The 18,432-nt window shown below is 38.1% G+C and overlaps 1 protein-coding gene across 7 annotated transcripts in view; it reads left to right on the forward strand.

Annotated features, from left to right (window-relative positions):
- The window catches only part of palld (palladin, cytoskeletal associated protein), a 105,634-nt gene that overhangs the window by 47,257 nt on the left and 39,945 nt on the right, over positions 1-18,432 (forward strand). For 6 of the 7 annotated variants that reach the window (XM_073855984.1, XM_073855986.1, XM_073855988.1 and 3 more), the window contains 7 exons: positions 49-115; positions 1,429-1,546; positions 3,269-3,337; positions 4,237-4,378; positions 4,498-4,521; positions 6,653-6,772; positions 8,131-8,518. In XM_073855984.1, the coding sequence (XP_073712085.1) occupies positions 49-115; positions 1,429-1,546; positions 3,269-3,337; positions 4,237-4,378; positions 4,498-4,521; positions 6,653-6,772; positions 8,131-8,518 (928 nt within the window). Of the gene's footprint in view, positions 1-48; positions 116-1,428; positions 1,547-3,268; positions 3,338-4,236; positions 4,379-4,497; positions 4,522-6,652; positions 6,773-8,130; positions 8,519-11,852; positions 11,889-18,432 lie in introns of all 7 variants that reach the window. The other variant, XM_055186088.2, reaches the window with a different exon arrangement.

Genomic DNA, 18,432 nt, shown 5'->3' on the forward strand with positions numbered 1-18,432 from the left:
GCAATTCTCTCTCTTTTATTTTCTTATTCTGTTTTTGTGTCGTTGAAGGTGCATCCTCTTCAGATTCAGAAAGTGAAGGAACAGTGTTGAAGTCTAGGTCTGGAGTCATGCCACAGTATGTGTGTTTCAGCATGTTCTACCTCATATGACCTTTGACCTCACGTCTCAGCTGACAGTCCCTGTCTATGTATAACCTAATAGCCCCAATTCACCAAGCGCCATAAAAGTTCCAATTACTCCACTAAAAGCACCATGCAGGTTGTTTAAGTGTAAACTAACCTTACATAATAAGTTTCAACAGCACAATAAAGATATCTAAGGTAAATAGAATTGATAGAGCTGAATCACAAACTTGTCTTTGTGTTTTTATCTTGCTCTGTTTGTCAGTATTATATCTTTTCTTTCCCTGTGACCCTCTTTTGCGTGAACTCTGTGTCCTTACCCCTGAACTCATCTTTTCATTTCTCTTCCTCTCCTTTTGTTCCTGAGCTGCTGTCTCAATTTTTCCTGTCTGTTTACACAAATTATTAAGTGCTTGGCTTCGGTTTCAAGTGACATCATCTCACCCATTAAAGATTAAACTCCCATTAGAAGTCATTTATAAGGTGCAAACTGCATAGTGAAAATTTAGACAGCGTGAATATTTCTTTACTGAGTGTGTATGTGTGCATTAGTGCGTGTTAAAGAGTAATTACCCCACACAGAGTGCATGTAAACAATTTCCATTTCTATATGTTCGCTGCTGGAGACGCTGCATTAAATTAAATGACCTTTATGTTTAAAAAGTCTGACAAACACTATTAGATTACTTTAAATAAACCCATTTAGATGGAGATACATTGTTTAATGTATGCTCAAACACTATATCTATCTCTGCTGCTTCAGTCTGGTAAAGGTCAGCCATCGAGCATCAGAAACATTTATTAGATTTATGCATTTGGCAGATGCTTTTAACCAAAGCAACTCAAAGTGCAAAGCATACTTTTTTTTATCAGTGCATATGTGTTCCCTGGGATTTAAATCCCTTGACCACAACGCTCTACAAATTGAGCGACAGGAACACTCTATAAGAAACTAAATATTGAACATTACAGTACACATGTTTTTCCACCAGGACTGACTGAGACTAATTCTGACCACAAACCTAGTTTAAAGCAAAATTCAGTCCATCTGGAGGATTAAAAAAGTTTTTAGGGTCGCATGTACTTTCATTTGGTTGTTCTAAAGATGGCTTTTAGCGGACTGCGATAGACTAAGGGATTAATTCAGCTGTCACCACCGTAGACCATTTCTTCAACTTTTGACCATGATGACTCACAATACCCATTTCTTTTAACAACGAGGTCTCTTTTTGGGTTCAAATGCATAAAATGGTGGTGATGTGTGCTCTGAATGAGGTTTATTTTAACTATGATATTGCTTATTCAGGGCGCAGAAGAAAACGACCTCCGTTTCCTTGACGATACACACAGCATCACCAAAGAGCCCAGATATCCATCCTCATCGCTCCACGCTGGTCCAGCCTCTTTCTGTTACACCACAGAGAGTAAGCAACACACACACACACGTTGGCATATGTGGTTTACAGGGACAATTCCATAGACACAATGCATTTTAATTCAATTCAATTTTATTTACATAGCGCTTTTCACAATTGTTTAATTGTTTCAAAGCAGCTTTACATTAATAGAAGCAGGAGAAAACACAGAAAAATTATAAAACATAAGCATCAGAATACAATGGTTAAGAATAACCATACTAGCAAGCATAGTAATAATGTAATATTTATAAGAGGGTGCTAAGTTAAGCCAATGCCCTGCGGAAAAAGTCCTAGGAGGGAAAAACCCTTGGGAGAGAGCCAGACATAGCTGATTCTATAGAGGATATATTATATAATAGGTATGATTTTTTTACAATTTTATGGGGATTAAAACATTATATATATATTATATATATATGTATATATGTATATATACGGATAAGTAGATTAGACGGGGCAGCTGTTGGTTGTTGGTCTGACATCGGCTGGGCATCAATTTGAAGTAAGGCCAGTAGATCAGTGCCGCGATGACCTCCATGGCAGCGGAACTGGGTCTGTTAGTCCCATTGTCCTCGGGAATGAGGACGAGACAGGAAAAGAGATAATAAATCCTATTAGCGTAGGGGCTGTTCACATATAATGCAAGTGTCACACAGTATTGTGGTTTATAATATGCTTGGTTCCAGATAGGCTAGCTATTGCGGCATACCCAGACGAGTTACATAAATGCTTTGTTCCAGACACGCTAACTGTTGCGGGATAAGTATATTTACTAGACAAATTATGTGAATGCTTTGTTAAAGAGAAATGTCTTTAGTTTAGACTTAAATTGACCGATTCCCGAGCGTTTTTTGGCAAATCATTCCAGAGCATTTCAGAGGGGCTAAGTAGGAAAAGGATCGACCACCTTTAGATACTTTTGATATTGTAGTGATAATTAAGACTAGGCATGGGCCGGTATAATATTCCGGCGGTATGATAACCTTTAGCAAAAATACCACGGTTTTACGGTGTTGCGGTATTGCCATTGCAACACTAAAATGTGTTATTTTTAAATGCCAGGTAAAAATAAAGCCTAAATATATATATTTTTGTAATGTATATTAAATGTAAACATCAAATCAATCACATGACTTAATTATTTAATGAATTTTGTATAAACACAGCTCATACCTTGGAGACGGTATCACAGAACATTTTAGTGGTTTTGAAACCTTGACTGTTTAAAACCTCGGTATACCTTGAAATCGGTTATCGGCCCATGCTTAATTAAGACACTAGAATTTTGTGACCTCAGTGTACGTGATGGATTGTATTCTGATAGTAATTCTCTAAAATACGCAATATTTAAAAATAAAATTATACTGTATAGACTGTATATTCTATTCCCCTAACCTACCCCAGTCCCTAACCCCAACCATCACAAAAACCTGATGGCAGTCTTTAATCTATGAAAAGTGGTTCAGTTTATGGGACACTTTTTGTAAACCATGTTTATGGCATAATAAATATGTCATTATACACTATTCATGTCCCCTTAAACCACATATACCAACCTACACAAATGCACACACAAACATGTCTAAAAAGACGTATTAAGAATGACAACAGCAGATGTTACAACGAACAATGGACTTGCTCATTTTCTGGAAAGATGAACTTTAAGATAAACCTTTGAAAATCCTAACCACACAATTGTTCTCTCTATCTCCATCTCTTTTTTTTAAGGTTCAGAGCCCAGTTTCTTCTATTTACGCTGGTGATGCTCTACATAAAGCGCCCCCTAGCTTCACTAAGGTAAGAAGGATGTGTGCCTTACACAGAGATGGAAACCACACAACTTTAATTCACATACATACGCACACTTTGAGAAATGACTGAATTAAATAGGCTGTGAGCTCCTCTGTCCTGCCCAAATGATTCAAACCTTCATCTCTGTGTGTGTCGTGTGTGATAAGTGATGTGACTCAGAACTATAAGCAGGTCTAGACAGAGCTTCAAACTTCAGTGCCAAATTTTCTGTTTGCTTGGGCTGTTAAATCATTTTCCACCTCTTTAAAAAGAAAAATGTTTGTTTTCCTAAACCCCTTTCTTCCGTCCCATCATCCCCGTACAGTATATCTTTCTTCTGAAAGACTTTAATCTTCCAAATGAGAGGATGTGACTTTTCCTTATACGTGGGTTTGTGTCATTAGACCCTAAAGCAAACACACACATACATGAACGTACAGGCACGCAAATGATCTGGCTGGACTTCTCGAAATGAACTTGCAACATGCAACTATACACAGAACAGATCTTACAAGCACATGTGTAAACAATCTATTTGCCTTGTTTCTTTTATCAGTTGTTGACAGCTTCTTTTGTCTTCAGTTTGCGAGTGTATGTATTTAAGAAAGAAAGTGTTGAAACAAAGGCGGAATTATTATTTTCCATCTGTCATCATTTCTTATTTCCTCCCTTTCATTTGCTTAAGCCTAAGCTGTTTGCTGGTATCCCAGACCGGTCAGGTTGGTCTGGTTTGCTGGCTATAAAGGTAGCCAGTGAGCTAGAAAATTAGAAATCCAATTCTAAGACCATCCAGGCCTTCTCAAACAAGCTTTGTGAAACTGAAAAACTAGCTAGACCACCTTACACCAGATGAGACCACCAAACTAGCTTAGGCTTTTAATGTTCATTACTTTGGTTCTCTGTAGATGTTGCAGGATGCACAGGCATCTGAAGGTCAGGTGGTGGTTCTGGAGTGCCGGGTTAGAGGAAGTCTTCCTCTGAAGGTCCAGTGGTCTCGGGAGGGCCAGGAGATTCAAGACTCTCCTGATTTTCGTATTCTGCAAAAGAGTAAGAGGGACTATTACTATATGAGTAACCAAATGCTTGGTTTATTAACACACTAATACATTGTGATTTGATTTTCTCGTTTTCTTTCACTCTTAATTCCCATATCCCTGTTATATCAGAGCCAAGGTCCGCAGCGGAACCCGGTGAGTTTTTTTATTTATTCCCACTTCCAATCTCCCCTCATCACCCCTCGCTTTTATAAAAACACCTTCCTCATAGGGAATTACACTATCAAGCTAATACGCCAGCGCTCGTGTTGGGGCAATAGTGTTTGTGCATGATGTAATTGGCTGTGACATCATAAGTTTGCAAGGTGGCCCAGATGTGACTTCAAGAGCCAACGGCAATGAAAATTTTAAATCTGAGCGAAGTTCAAATGAATTGTAAAAGTTACACGCTTGTCAACACTTGAGCTGAATTGTATGAGTCACACGCGTTCATACAGCTGTACATGAATATGGCTCACCTGCTTTCTCATAGGACTGTGAAAGTCACCTGTACCTGCCGTACGTCTGCGGCAACAGCCGTCTCTCAATTGAATCACCCAGCTGCAACCATCAATTACCTGTCTAGATTCACCCCACCTGTCTGTTTAAATGTCTGTCACCTGTCTATGTTTTTTCCTCAATACCGGCAGCACATTTAACATCTACAACGGCAAAAAAATTGATTTGGATCATATCATCTTAAGCGAAACAATATATTTGTGAGAGAAAATATTTTGAGGTTATTTGGCTATCAAACAGTGGGGCCAGTGACTTATTTTTTCAAGGGTCCACGATGCGAAGTTCGTCACATGTATGTAGCCCGTCATGTGTGTTGTTCGTGATTTCAAAATATGTGTTCTGCGCTTCGAGTGAACCTGTGTGCATCACGTGTCTTGTCAAAATAAGTGCCTGCTGCAGACTCGTCTAAAGGGTTTATTATAAAAGAGACGCTGGTTGAGGTATAAAAGAGACGGAGTCGTGGTTAGAATTGGGGTTTGGGTTAGGATGTAATTTTTATGTAACAAAACGTTGTTCTAACCCTAAACCCAAGCGACAATTGTAAAAAAAAAAAAAGACAAAAAAAGTTGATGGGAAGGAGTGGTGTAGGACTGGCAAATTGGAATTTGGCGTATGAATTGCACAATTTTCAAACTTCGTGCTATTTATACGCAACTCCGTGAGACTGGGTTGGTTTTGATGCGTGTGCAGCATGCACTTATTTTGACAAAACACGTGATGCACATGGTTCACATGATGCAACAAAAACATATTTTGAAAACACAAGCAACACACATGACACTCCGAACACATATTTTGAATTTGCACCCCTCGGAAGAGCAGTCACGAGCCGCCACTGCTATCAATACTTCATATATCTATGGCAACATATGAAAAATATAATTAGGGTAACAAGTTAATAATGATGAATCTCATTGTGTGTCTTGTAGTGCTGTCAAAATTAAAGTTTGTTTTTGCATAATATATGTGTGTGTCCTGTGTGTAATTATTATTTATATATAAATACACACACATACATGTATACATTTAATTATATATAGATAATAATTACAAACAGACAGGATACACCCATATATTATGCAAACACATTTATTTTGCATGCGATTAATCGCGATTAATCATTTGACAGCCCTCACTTGACGTGTTTCGGCATGAGACATGCAAGAACCAATGAGATTCAACGTTATCAGTGTCTTGTTTCAGAAAACACATGACGAGCTCAAATGCAAAAGCCGCTAAACGCCACCTCCATCAAAAATAAGATAATGATATTGACCGAATAGGATAAATTCAAGTTTGTTAAATATTAATGAATTGACTAAAGTGACATACGTGGAAATAATGCATTTCAATTACTGACTAACCTATTCATTGCCATTTAAGTGAAATTACTGAACCTAAACCTGATCAAAAATGCTCATTTACAAGAAAACATGTCAGACGCACTTAGAGGGTTTTGCATCTGAGCTCTTCTAATATTAACCCACTGGAGTCATTTGGATTACTTGACTAATGTGCTTTATAGAGTTTGCCACTTAATATAAAATTGTTTGCATTCAACTGAAAAAGAAAACCAAAGCCACATAGGCATACATCTGGGAATGCAAAAGTATTTTTGAAATAATTTTTATACTTCAGTGAACTATTTTTATGTCATATAACATATCAAATAGTGTGTCCTTGTGTCAGTTACATGTGTCTAATTGTCTGTTATTGTTTGTAAACTTCATGACTCTATTTGTGATGTCTCCTCTGATTGGCCCTGCAGAGGAAATCTGTACTTTGGTGATTGCCGAAGCGTTTCCTGAAGATGGAGGTCTGTTCTGCTGCACTGCCACCAACCAATATGGTTCGGTGAACAGCAACGCACAACTAACCGTCACCCCAGGTATGTTTCCACCAAAGTTACAGTACATAGAGCTGTATCCAACATTAAAGATCACATAAATATTTAAATGTCTTGAACAAATACACTGGGTGTCAAGTTAATCAGTAATTAAAGTGTTTAAATATTAAAAAATATATATCTATCCCATGTACAGTAAGTGTTTTTCGTGAGAATAAGTTCTCGTCATATTCAGTACTTCTTTGGGTCTACATTAGTTGAAACGAAGCTAAGGGATAAACAAAGAACAACAAAATGGTACAATGTAAACAGTGAAATAGCCGCTCAATAGCTTCAACATAGTAGCCTCTATAAATGTAAGTGATGCAACATATAAACGAATGACTTCATGTGTATACAAAGCAGCTACAAAAATGGTCCTCTCGACAAAAGGCGCAGCACAGCTTTGCATCACGTTTTATGGGTTCATTGTGGTGCTTCTTAAAAAGCCATACCAGCCACGTCCTTATCACTTCAGACTGTTAGTATGTGGTGAGGAGAGAGGATACAGTATGTGTTGATAGCTGCGTGTGTGTCACACAGGACTGGAATGAATGTTTATACCATGTGATTGAGCATGTGTACTTATAGAGCCATTAAAGCATAGTATAAATCCAAGCAAACAGGACTCTCGGTTGGACACGCTCCAGGAGGCTGACGGCATCCATTGAACAGACGCCAGTTTACTTTTGGTCCATTAAAATGAATCTCATAGAAAGACAGATTTCAAGGTACTGTTGCAAAGACTTAAAGTTTGGGATGGGAGTCAAGGTTTGGATTAGGCTTTAGCTGTGGATTTATTCTTGATCCAGGATTATAATCAGGGCTGGGTTGATATTATGCGGTTGTTTGTCTTGTCGGTCCTGTATGTTGGCGTTTTGCAGTGAGCGTTAAGAGGATCTTTGAATGGGATCCTGAATAGCTTCCTTAAATAAATCCTACACTCCCTCCCTTGAAATGTGAAGTCTGGCTTTTCTTACAATACATTTATTTTGATACTGAAACAAAAGTAAACTTTTCTAATTATAATAAAGCTTTAAAAAAGGATGATCTGATCTCATTCTAAATCCAATGAGTATAAAAAGAAATAAACTGAAAATAGTAAAGTATGATGTTTTTCCATTCATCTTCAGAAACTGAAGTGATATGTTTGATTTGTCTATTTGCTTAAAAATTACCTTTAAAATAATTTTACAATAATAAAACCAGCCGCTGATTTCCCTAATTTCAACTAGTTATATATTTATTAACTTCTTCACTTATTGCACTGTGATGCATTGTGCACTGACCAACTGAATTTCATCACACACCGTATAAGAAATAATGATCTCACCTAAACTATAATCTTTTCTGTTACCTAGCCGGTGAAGAGTTGCCCAGCAATGGTGTTACTGGGGAAGATAATGTGTTTGAGGACAGCCAACCATTCCCACCACCGCCTCCTTCTCCTCCACCCACTGAGATTAGTTTGTTAGAAGTCCCACCCAAAACTCCGCCCAGTGCCGAGGCCTTCCGGATCAACGAACTGGACATCTGGCCCAATGTCACAGCGATGCCCGTTCAGGTCTCCACAGATAACGGCCAGGAAAGCCAAACCAACCAGCCATTACAGAATGGTCAGGCTTTAAACAAGACATCAGAAGAAAGTCTACCGTCACCTTCAAGTGTAAAGGAAACAGCTCCTTCTCCACCATCACCTTCAGTAGCAAAAGGTGTCCCACCTCTCCCAACCAAACCCAAACCCAAACTGTAAGTACTGCAGCAGATTACTGTACATCATTCCATCCTAATTAAATAACCTATAATATCAGAAATGCAGTTATGTTGTGTCGCTTTAAGTTCATTTCTATTATCTCTATATTAAAATCACTTCACATTTAATATTTACATAGGCTTAGTTCACACTGCAGGTCTTAATGCTCAGTTGCAGAAATCAGATTTTTTTGCTCTGTTGTTCACATTATCATTAAATGCGACTGCCATCAGTTTCATGTGTAAACCGTATATGTCCCTGAAGTGACCCGGATTGGCAGATGAAGACATGACATCAGACGCAGCGTGAAATAAACATGAATGCTGCTCATAAAAGTCAGATGAAATGCGACATGACCGTTCAGACTGAGTCGCACTCCAATAAATCAGATATGTATCTGCTTAAAGGATTAGTCCATTTTCTTAAAAAAAAATTTATTTACCACCATGTCATTCAAAATGTTGATGTCTTTCTTTGTTAAGTCGAGAAGAAATTATGTTTTTGGAGGAAAACATTCCAGGGTTTTTCTCATTTTAATGGACCCCAACACTTAACAGTATTAATGCAGTTTAAAATGACAGTTTCAAAGGACTCTAAACGATCTCAAATGAGGCATAAGGATCTTATCTAGCGAAACGATTGTCACCTTTGGCAAGAAAAATAGAAAATTTGCACTTTTAAACCACAACTTCAACGGTCCTGTGACGCGCCAGAGTGACCTCACGTAATACGTCATCACGTCAAGAGGTCACAGATGACGTATGCGAAACTACGCCCCAGTGTTTACAAGTGTGGAGAAAGAGGACCGTTCAGACATTGTTGTATGTCGAATGGTACTAATCAATGTCTTTGTGTCAGTTTATTGTTTAAAATGGTCCACAAATGTGCATTTCTTATATGTAACACGTGACCTTTCCACATTATTACGCAATAACATGAGGTCGTGCTGGCTCATCACACAGCCGGAGGAAGAAGAGAAATTATGGTTTAAAAGTGCATTTTTTTCTTGCCACAAATGACAATTGTTTCGTTAGATAAGACCCTTATGCCTCGTTTGGGATCGATTAGACTAGAGTCTTTTGTTAAGTGTTGGGGTCCATTAAAGTCTATTAAAATGAGAAAAATCCTGGGATGTTTTCCTCAAAAAACATAATTTATTCTCGACTGAACAACGAAAGACATCAACATTTTGGATGACATGGTGGTGAGTAAATTATCTGGATTTTTTTAAAGAAAATTGACTTATTTTTTTCGATAATTTCGATCTGAAATAATCAGACTTGTGCTGTTCAGACTATCATAAGAAAATTTGGGCCACTTTCGCCTGCAGTGTGAACGTAGCCACAACCTGCAAGTGACTCGCAAGTAGCCAATCACAGTTCATGACTGTGATGTAATGACAGCCCATTCAATGCAAAAAATTTATTTTAGTAGTATTTTTGAGTCGTTTTCTTGTACAGATATCAAAACATTCATTAAAACTTAAAGGAGTGCATGATTTTGAGAAACACTTTCACTTTGGAAAAGGGAGTCGGGCCTAGTACCAAAACACAGTTGTAGGCAATCAGCAGTAAGGGGTGTGTCTACTAATCAACATTGTTGCCTGGGTTGCGTATGTGTGGGTCGGGGTCTATCAAAAGAAGGTCCAGATTCTATTGGGGTAGGGGTGTGTTTGTTTAGGTGATTTCAAATGTCAACATTAGCTTTCAGAGATCATGCACCCCACCTTTAAACTATAAACCTAATTTAACTTAATTCAATAAGCTTAATAAAAATAGTTTTCACACTGTCAGATATTGAAATTGATTTAAATTATTTTTTCAGTATACGAGGACTTCTCAAGGAATGTAAATGCATCTTGAAGAAAATACATTTTAAGATATTTGTACTGGAAAAAAAACAAAATAATTTTTTTGTGTGTTGGCTATTTGAAATGTAGGAATAATATCAACATACAAAAGAAAACTGCTGTCATGAAATAATTTTATTGGCTCTTTAAAAATTCAACGTACACTATTTTACTGTTCCATTAGAAACTGCTTCATACAGCAGCTTGATTTTAACAACAATTCATGAGTTATGAAACTAAAAATCTATTCTTAATGCAAATAAACTTTATATGAACATATGCAAATGTGACACAAAAACGGTCCTTCTTTATACATAGAATTTAACTGACATTTCTATTTATATATACGCTGTTGTGTTTTTGATATTTCTTAAATATTGCATGTAACTGATAATGGCCAGCAACACCTCTATGCCTACTGTTAGCAACACTGCAACACTGAACTCAAACATTTTTAGTAAAATATAAGCAGATTTTTATGGTCATTTATACCAGTGTTTCTGGGTGATGCACCATCCCCAGCTGTTTGGATTTGTCAGTAGGTGGGATAATGGGAAAGCCCCACTTAAAGAAGAAATGCATTCCATCCCTTTATCACTATGTAAGAGCCGGGTCATTGCTGCGTGCCATAAATCTCTGGGACATGTGTGCGATTTGTGTTTGCATAGATGGAAGATTTGCTCCTGTATTGGATGCACATCATATGCTACCGTTTAGTCATCAGATATACTGAGATGTTTCCTGTCAGCACTTCATTTCCATGTTTTTTCTCAAGGTTGTCGACTTTACATTATTCAGTAGGTGCAATTTGACTCCCACAAGCACTGTTTTAGTTTTATGCGGATGGCTTCACGAAAGTTTCGGTCAAGCAAAGGTTAAGTACATTGCCCAGGGGCACAACACAAACATGCAGGTCATGCCAGAGCTACAGGTCAATACATGCTTGGGATTAAATCTAATAATCGTCTTGTTTCAACTCATGCACTACATTAAATTTGCATTGTTGCGTTTTTTTTTTTTGTTATTTTGGCTGAGATCTAAGGATGACGTAAGCGTGATCCATTTATAACTTGTTCATTGAATGCAATACAGTAAAGGTACTGTATCACAGTCAGGGAGAGGGACTAACTTAAACAGGTCAAAGGGGATGTTGTTATAGAGTCAGTTTCTTATTTGGCAGTTGTACTGTTATTATACCTGGATTATGTGTGTCAAAAGAGTATATATTGGTTTGTGCATGTGGCATTAGGGTCTTGAATAGAAACCTGTTTATTTTCTAAAAAGATTTATTCACATGCCTTGGAAAAGTACTGTAGCTTGTGTGTAGTGGGTGGATGTTAAAAAGAAAGAAAAAAGTCAATTGTGTGTGTATTTACAGTGGCAAACCATGCATTGCATATATGTTGTTTACATGGTAGTATTTTTTGCGATGTTTGGTCAATCTCCCCCCCATTATCACCCCATTCGTTCTTTGATTCCAGATCAAGTGAGCAAGCAGACGACTTTTCGAACGAAAGGTAAAACAAAGAATAGATTTATGAAGCCTGAGAGTGAATCGAGTGTGTGTGCGTGGGTTTGACGGGCATGTGTTAGCAATGAAAGGGAAATTGTTTCTTTTCGTGGACGAGGTCCAGGCTGGGTTTTAAATGGCATGCTGTTTGGCAAAACCCCGTCTTTGCTTGAGCTTCTGCAAATCGCAGCATTGCCATAAAAAGCCCCGAAAGATTTTCCAGCATTACGTCACAAATCAACCGCCAGGAGCGACGGGGGACCATGTCGAGAGACCCTAATCCCCCATCCGAAAAAACACACCACCCCACTGCTCTCAGCCCAGCACTTTACCTTGTAATTTGGTTGTAAAAACAGGAATCTTATAATTGTACAATCAGGCAGGGGTCACTGTTGAACGCCGGGTGGCAGGTTATCAGTTCTCCGCATCCTTCTGTTGCCTGCTTCGCCCCCAGGTACATCCAGACCTGAACTTTGCCTTATGACCTCACAATCCAGTTTACTAATTCCAGCTGGATATTCCCATCAGTGGTTTTCACGTCAGTGCTACGAAAAGAATAATGGTATGGGAAGGCATGTTGTAACTCTTGACATTTATCTTTTACAGGTCCCCCGTGAGAAGTGTTTTTTTTTATTCAACTCTTTTTCAGTGTTACAGTGATTTATCAATTATGGCTGTGATTAAGTTGTTTGCTGAAAGCATTTCCGTAAATCAGTGGAAAGTATGAGTTTTTATCTCCGGTTGTGTTGTTTGGGTAAACAAAAGCTGATAAACTGATCTCATGTTTTACTGACGGCCTCGGACATTTGCTGATGCAACAGCGCTGCTTTTTAAATAAATAAATCAGATTTAGGGTGAGGTCACATTAGAACTTTAAACATGCAAATATTTTTCGGACTTGCTTTTGTTTGCTTGCATATACAGTAGAGTGCCGCACGGATGACGTATTTTTATAGGCCAAACCAGAAGTTAGCGGGTCACTGGTTCCCTCGAAAAAAAAACTTTCATTTCTCGCATAGATGCTTGGATTATCCCCCCCAAAAATGGGAAAATGCGAGGGAAACAGTGTCCTGATAACTTCTTGGTTGGCCTACAAAAATACGTCATTCACTGGTGTTTATTTTGCGGAGGTGGACAGTAGTGAAGTATTTTTACTCAAGTACATTTTTTAAGTATTTTGGCACGGTTGCATACACCACCTTAAGTTTTTCACTTAAGTATGACACTTAAGGAGTAAATTCCCCTTAGCTAAGAGAATAAGGGTGTTGCATATAATCCCTTAAACAGTTCTCTTAGGTAAGGGTAATCGTACGGGAAATTCTAAGTGCTTATGAAGTTTCTCTTAAAGAAACCCTTGAGTAACAATTTATGTTTAAGGGAAACATAAGGGCGAACTTAAGGGAAAATTACACTTAAGGTGCTTTATGCAACCGGGCCCTGTACTTCATCAGAGTGTTTTTATTCGAAAAACTTTTATTTCACTTCATTTCAAAGCATGATTTCATATTTTTTACTTCCCTGCATTTCATATGACTTTTTACTTAAAAGCAGGATAGGCAGGACTTATCTAAAACACTTTTTTCCAAATTTGTTTAAACTGTATACCAATACATAAGTAAAATGTAAGTACTCTGAAAAAGAGAGTATAAAACTGGAGTGTCTGTAGACCTTTCACAACTGTTTTAAACACAGCCCATTATTTCCATTCGGGGACGAAACAATTGATTGGCTTGTGCGTCTGTCACTCTCTCTCGCAACCATGGCACCACCCCTGTTGCTACAGGATCTGCCCACACATGCGCACACCCGATTGATTTGAACGTGCACGAGGCACTCTAGGAAGAGCAAAAGTACGGCAGAGAAAGAGCATTCAGAACTCACAGTACCTGCATATGCAGTCAGCGAAGGCAAGCAAGGCAAAAAAAGGAATAAACGAAGAAATCAAACAAGAGTAAATATCGAGTGGCTTTTCCTCGAGTCGACGATGCGGTAGCGTTATTGTCTCTGGAGTGTAGTCCTCATCAGAGTCAACAATGCTTTCATCACGGAAACTCCTCCATGCAAAACACCGTTTATAAATCTTCCACGAAATTCACCTTCATCACGGATGGTAATGAAAAAACGTGTATCAATGCAACCTGTTTTTAGCTTTGTCTTATAAATATAACTAGCTTGTTTGTTACCGAATCAAACTAAATATATTTTAAACTTTACCAGTATCGATATGCTAGCTTAATAGTGAGTACTAAAAGCCATCCTATTTGTTTATATTCATAGTGATAAAGTTAGGTGTATTATTACATGCACTGCGATCTTTCCTCTCCGCTCGTCTCAGGTAAATGCTTCTCCCAGCAGAGCCGGTCACCGTCGCGCGTTCATGTGTTTTGGGGGCGTGGCTTTAGAAGAAACCCAGAAGGGAGTGGGTGGAGTGAATGGAAATAATTAGGTATGTTCAAAACAATCGTGAGAGGTCTACAGACACTCGATTTTTATACTCTCTTTTTCAGAGTACAGTTTAAACAAATTTGGAAAAAAGTGTTTTAGACTTTTTTAAACTTAAACCTGCCTACTCTGCCTTTAATGCTTAAATCTAATAAAAATCAAATACTTTCTTCCTTCTTTTACAAACTGATATCACAGGAATTCGTATGTGTTTTATGAGTTGGCTAATTCCTATGAAATCATACAAAAAGAATTGTACGAAAGTGTACGATTTTTTTATTTAAAAAAATCAATAATTATAACCCAATCCTAACTACGCCCCTAAACCCAACATCAGAGAGGTGAAAGCAAATTGTACATAAACATATGAAGTTGGTTATACGAATTAGGCACCTCATAAAAAATACTTAGGAACCATTAGAGTGTGTTGTAAAGTACTAGATTTTTAATGCGGCCAAGTATTCAATGTAAAAAAAACGGCTTTACTTGAGTAGAGTAAAAATGCAGTACTTCACTTCTGCACTCTTAGAAAAAAGGTACAAAAGTTGTCACTGGGTGTGACTGTACCTTTTAAAAAGTTATAATATGTGCCATTTTGATACAGATATGTACCTTTTAGGTGCCAGTATGTACCCCAAAGGTACCAATGTGTTTCTTTAAGCTACCAATATGCACCTTTGGGTACAAAAGGTGTACTTTTTCAAAAGGTACTGCCCCAGTGACAACCTTTATTTCATGTATTTGTTCTAATCTACAAATGGAAATTTTCTTATTTTAATAAGGCCTCAACATAATAATAAGGCACTTTTAGGGGTGGGATCAATATAGCGATTTTGTTGCAGTTATTAAAATTTAAAGGATGTCTGTGGTTTCATGTACTAATATAAACGAAATCTTGATTTCTTTAAGTTTTATTCAGATGGAAATGTCTAACCGCTTGTTAAGTCTGACGTCATGCATCACAGCTTCCGTCTATTTGTCGCTGTAATATACACCGTAAAACTTCAGAAAAATCACACTCCTAGCCTTTATACGAATTCCTTGATGGGCAGAAAGTAATTTTTATCACATTTCTGATGCCATAAGCCTGGAGAATGTAGTGAGAATGTATACTGCAAGTTTATAAAAGTATAGTTAAAATGTGTGATAAGAACAAATAGTGCATATACAGTAAACGGTTGGAAGCTTGGACCGAGAAATTGTATTTCCTACATTATGACTTAACAAGCGGATAGTCTCAATGTGGCTGTTATTATATGCTACATCACAATAAACAAATGTATAAAAATCGTAGCATTATTTATATTTTACATTGAAAGGAGCTTAATCCACCAATTGTTATTTTCCTCAGTATGTTGCCATGAAAGTCTATCCATAATAAATGTGCACCAGGAAACAGAAGTGTAGCTTTAGTTGGGTATTTAATGAATGTAACAATAAATTAAAAGAAGCACTGTGGAAAAATATATACCAAAATCCCGGCGTTGCTATATGGAGGGAATTATGTTTTCAGAGGACCCCTGAGTTAGCCGAAAAACAGCAGGCAACTTGCTCCCGGGGCTGTGTGAAGGAAAACACGCGTTTTCGATTCGCCCGGATTAAAATCACGAAGTACAAGCGAGAATAATGTACCTAACAAATCCCTTCCGAATACATTTAAGTCATTAAATCTAAATACATTTTTACAAAAAAATTAACCCTCACTAAATCATTATCTGAACTACGAGAAGTTCGGTTTCTGCTTTACATGTGCTTATAAGGTGTTAACATACATCGGCGTTCAGCACCTTTGAACTGTGTAGTCTGATTAACGTTCAAATCTCTTCACACTTGATCTCTCGGTCTGTGACGCTACACCCTGCAGTGATAAACGCCATACAGGAAACTGTGCAGTGTGTTTTGGCAGACTCTGGTGACAGCAGGAGGGCCCGTGTGAGATAGATGGTGCCCGATGTCCTTCAGCACAGGAAGAGGAGGAGAGATAGAGAGAAATAGTGGAAGGTGTGAAAGTACATGGTGATTGGTGGATGAGTGTTTCCAGTGGACCCAGAGGAAAGGCTTTGTAGAAGGTTGGAGGCCACCGTGCCATAGGCATTAAGCGTACGGGTGTAAATCTTTTAAAGGTGACATGCCATAAATTTATGACATTTATCTTAACAACTAAATCCCTGCCACTGCTGAGGTTTCATTTTAAGAAGCTACGGGCATCTGGATAGGAGGAGAGACTTGTTGCTTGTGTTGACTTTTGATTTATGATCTCGGTGGGTTGAAATCACAGGGCTTTTATGGGAACATGCTTCACAGTGTGTAAAGCCCATAGCACACCAGAATGATAACACCTGGAGCTTGTAAAACAGAGAGAAATGCGCACATTGAGATGACTATTCTGCTCTATACGCTATCATTTTGATTATTGGGGGTTACCTACCTCCCCATTCCACTCAAAACTACACCCCTGGTTTTAAGTTAATTTAATACTTTTTATGGGTATGTGAGGTGCCAGTACAGAGTTGGGGTGTACAGATGCGAACTCTATATGTTCTGCCAGGAAGTTAAAGGTGTTGTATCCTGTCAGAGCCACACCAGAGCCAGACAGTGAGGCAATAATCATTCACTTCCTCTAACAAAAGGACCAGCATGTGCACATGCACCACTAGTTTAGGGTGAAAGTTGGGTCATGGCCTGAAGAACGAGAAATCCACTCACACCCTGATTCATCAGACGTCTGTGACACACAGACACACACAGGCTGTCTTCTAGGAAATCTCTGCTAATTAGGCAATAACTTACCTTTTTATTCATTTTTTAAACTTTTAACTTTTGTGTTCACGATTTTTGCCTGTTTTGGATCGTCGAGTTGGAAATGAGACAGAGAATGAGAGAAAGACGGAGAAACAGAGCGAGACAGATTAGAAAGGAAGTCTTTAATCCTTGCTAAATGCTATGCATTGCTATCTTCATCGTGACTGCATTGCTGCCATACCGCATAGATCAAACCTCCCGTCCGCCACAAACTTTGGTAAACCGCAGCAGGGTGGTCGTCATGGACACGAAAGTCAACTGCAACAAACTGAGGGCCAGTCTCGAAAAAAATCTGCTCACATTTCAACGATCCTGCTTCTTATGGTTCACAACCACAGCAGCTTCCTCTTGAATGCGAGAGGGTTTTTGCTATCAAATGTTATTGCGCTGGTGATTGTGGATGAATCTAGTAATGCTGTTGCTGTGTGGTAAATTAATCAGTAGGGTGGTGAAAGGCAGTGAGTTGTTGTTTGAATGGCTTTTATAACTATTACTGCATTGAAATGCCTTTATATTTTTTACTATAACAGTAAAAATAGTTTATAATATCTCTTGAGAAAGCAGTCTGATTCCCTATTGATTTCAATGACAGTCCCAGCCAACCAATCACTGTAAATGTCACAATAATGCACATTTAGGCATTTGATGCTTTTATTCAAAGTGACTCAAGTGCATTCAACCTACAGCATACAACTTTTTTATCAGTATGTGTGTTACCCTGGGCTCAAACCCATGGTCTTTGTGATGCTAACACAATGCTTTGCCAATTAAACAGAAACTGTATGTGACACCTGTATGTAGGGGTGAGCGGGGCACAAACTAACTCGGGGTTAATTATAACGCAGCTTACAATTTTATACACAGCTGAGCAATCTGTGCTTTTGGTCTTTTATCTTACTGTTAAAAGATGATATCCTGTGAATTTGTAAAACGTTTTCATGTGTTTTGGTTAAGATATTGATTAAAGAGTGTTTTGGAGAAAAAAAGTTAAATTTCTTTGTCTTAAAGGAACAGTATGTAGGATTGTGGCCAAAACTGGTATTGCAATCACAAAACTTGTGGCTAAAACTGGTACTGCAATCACACAACTGGTGGCCAATACACAAAATGACAACATAAACATCAGTTGAGGGCTGCAACTCCACTTTTTAAATGACAATATCCTGGCCAGACCACTGTTGTCAGTGATATAAGTATTTGAAATGAAAATGATTTCTTAATGTCTAGTGACACATCAGGGGCATTTTATGATTAATTGATATTCATTTCTTACATACTGTTCCTTTAAGTTTTTTTTCTGAGTTGCA

Source organism: Misgurnus anguillicaudatus, chromosome 18, assembly GCF_027580225.2.
Source record: "Misgurnus anguillicaudatus chromosome 18, ASM2758022v2, whole genome shotgun sequence".
NCBI classification, from domain to species: domain Eukaryota; kingdom Metazoa; phylum Chordata; class Actinopteri; order Cypriniformes; family Cobitidae; genus Misgurnus; species Misgurnus anguillicaudatus.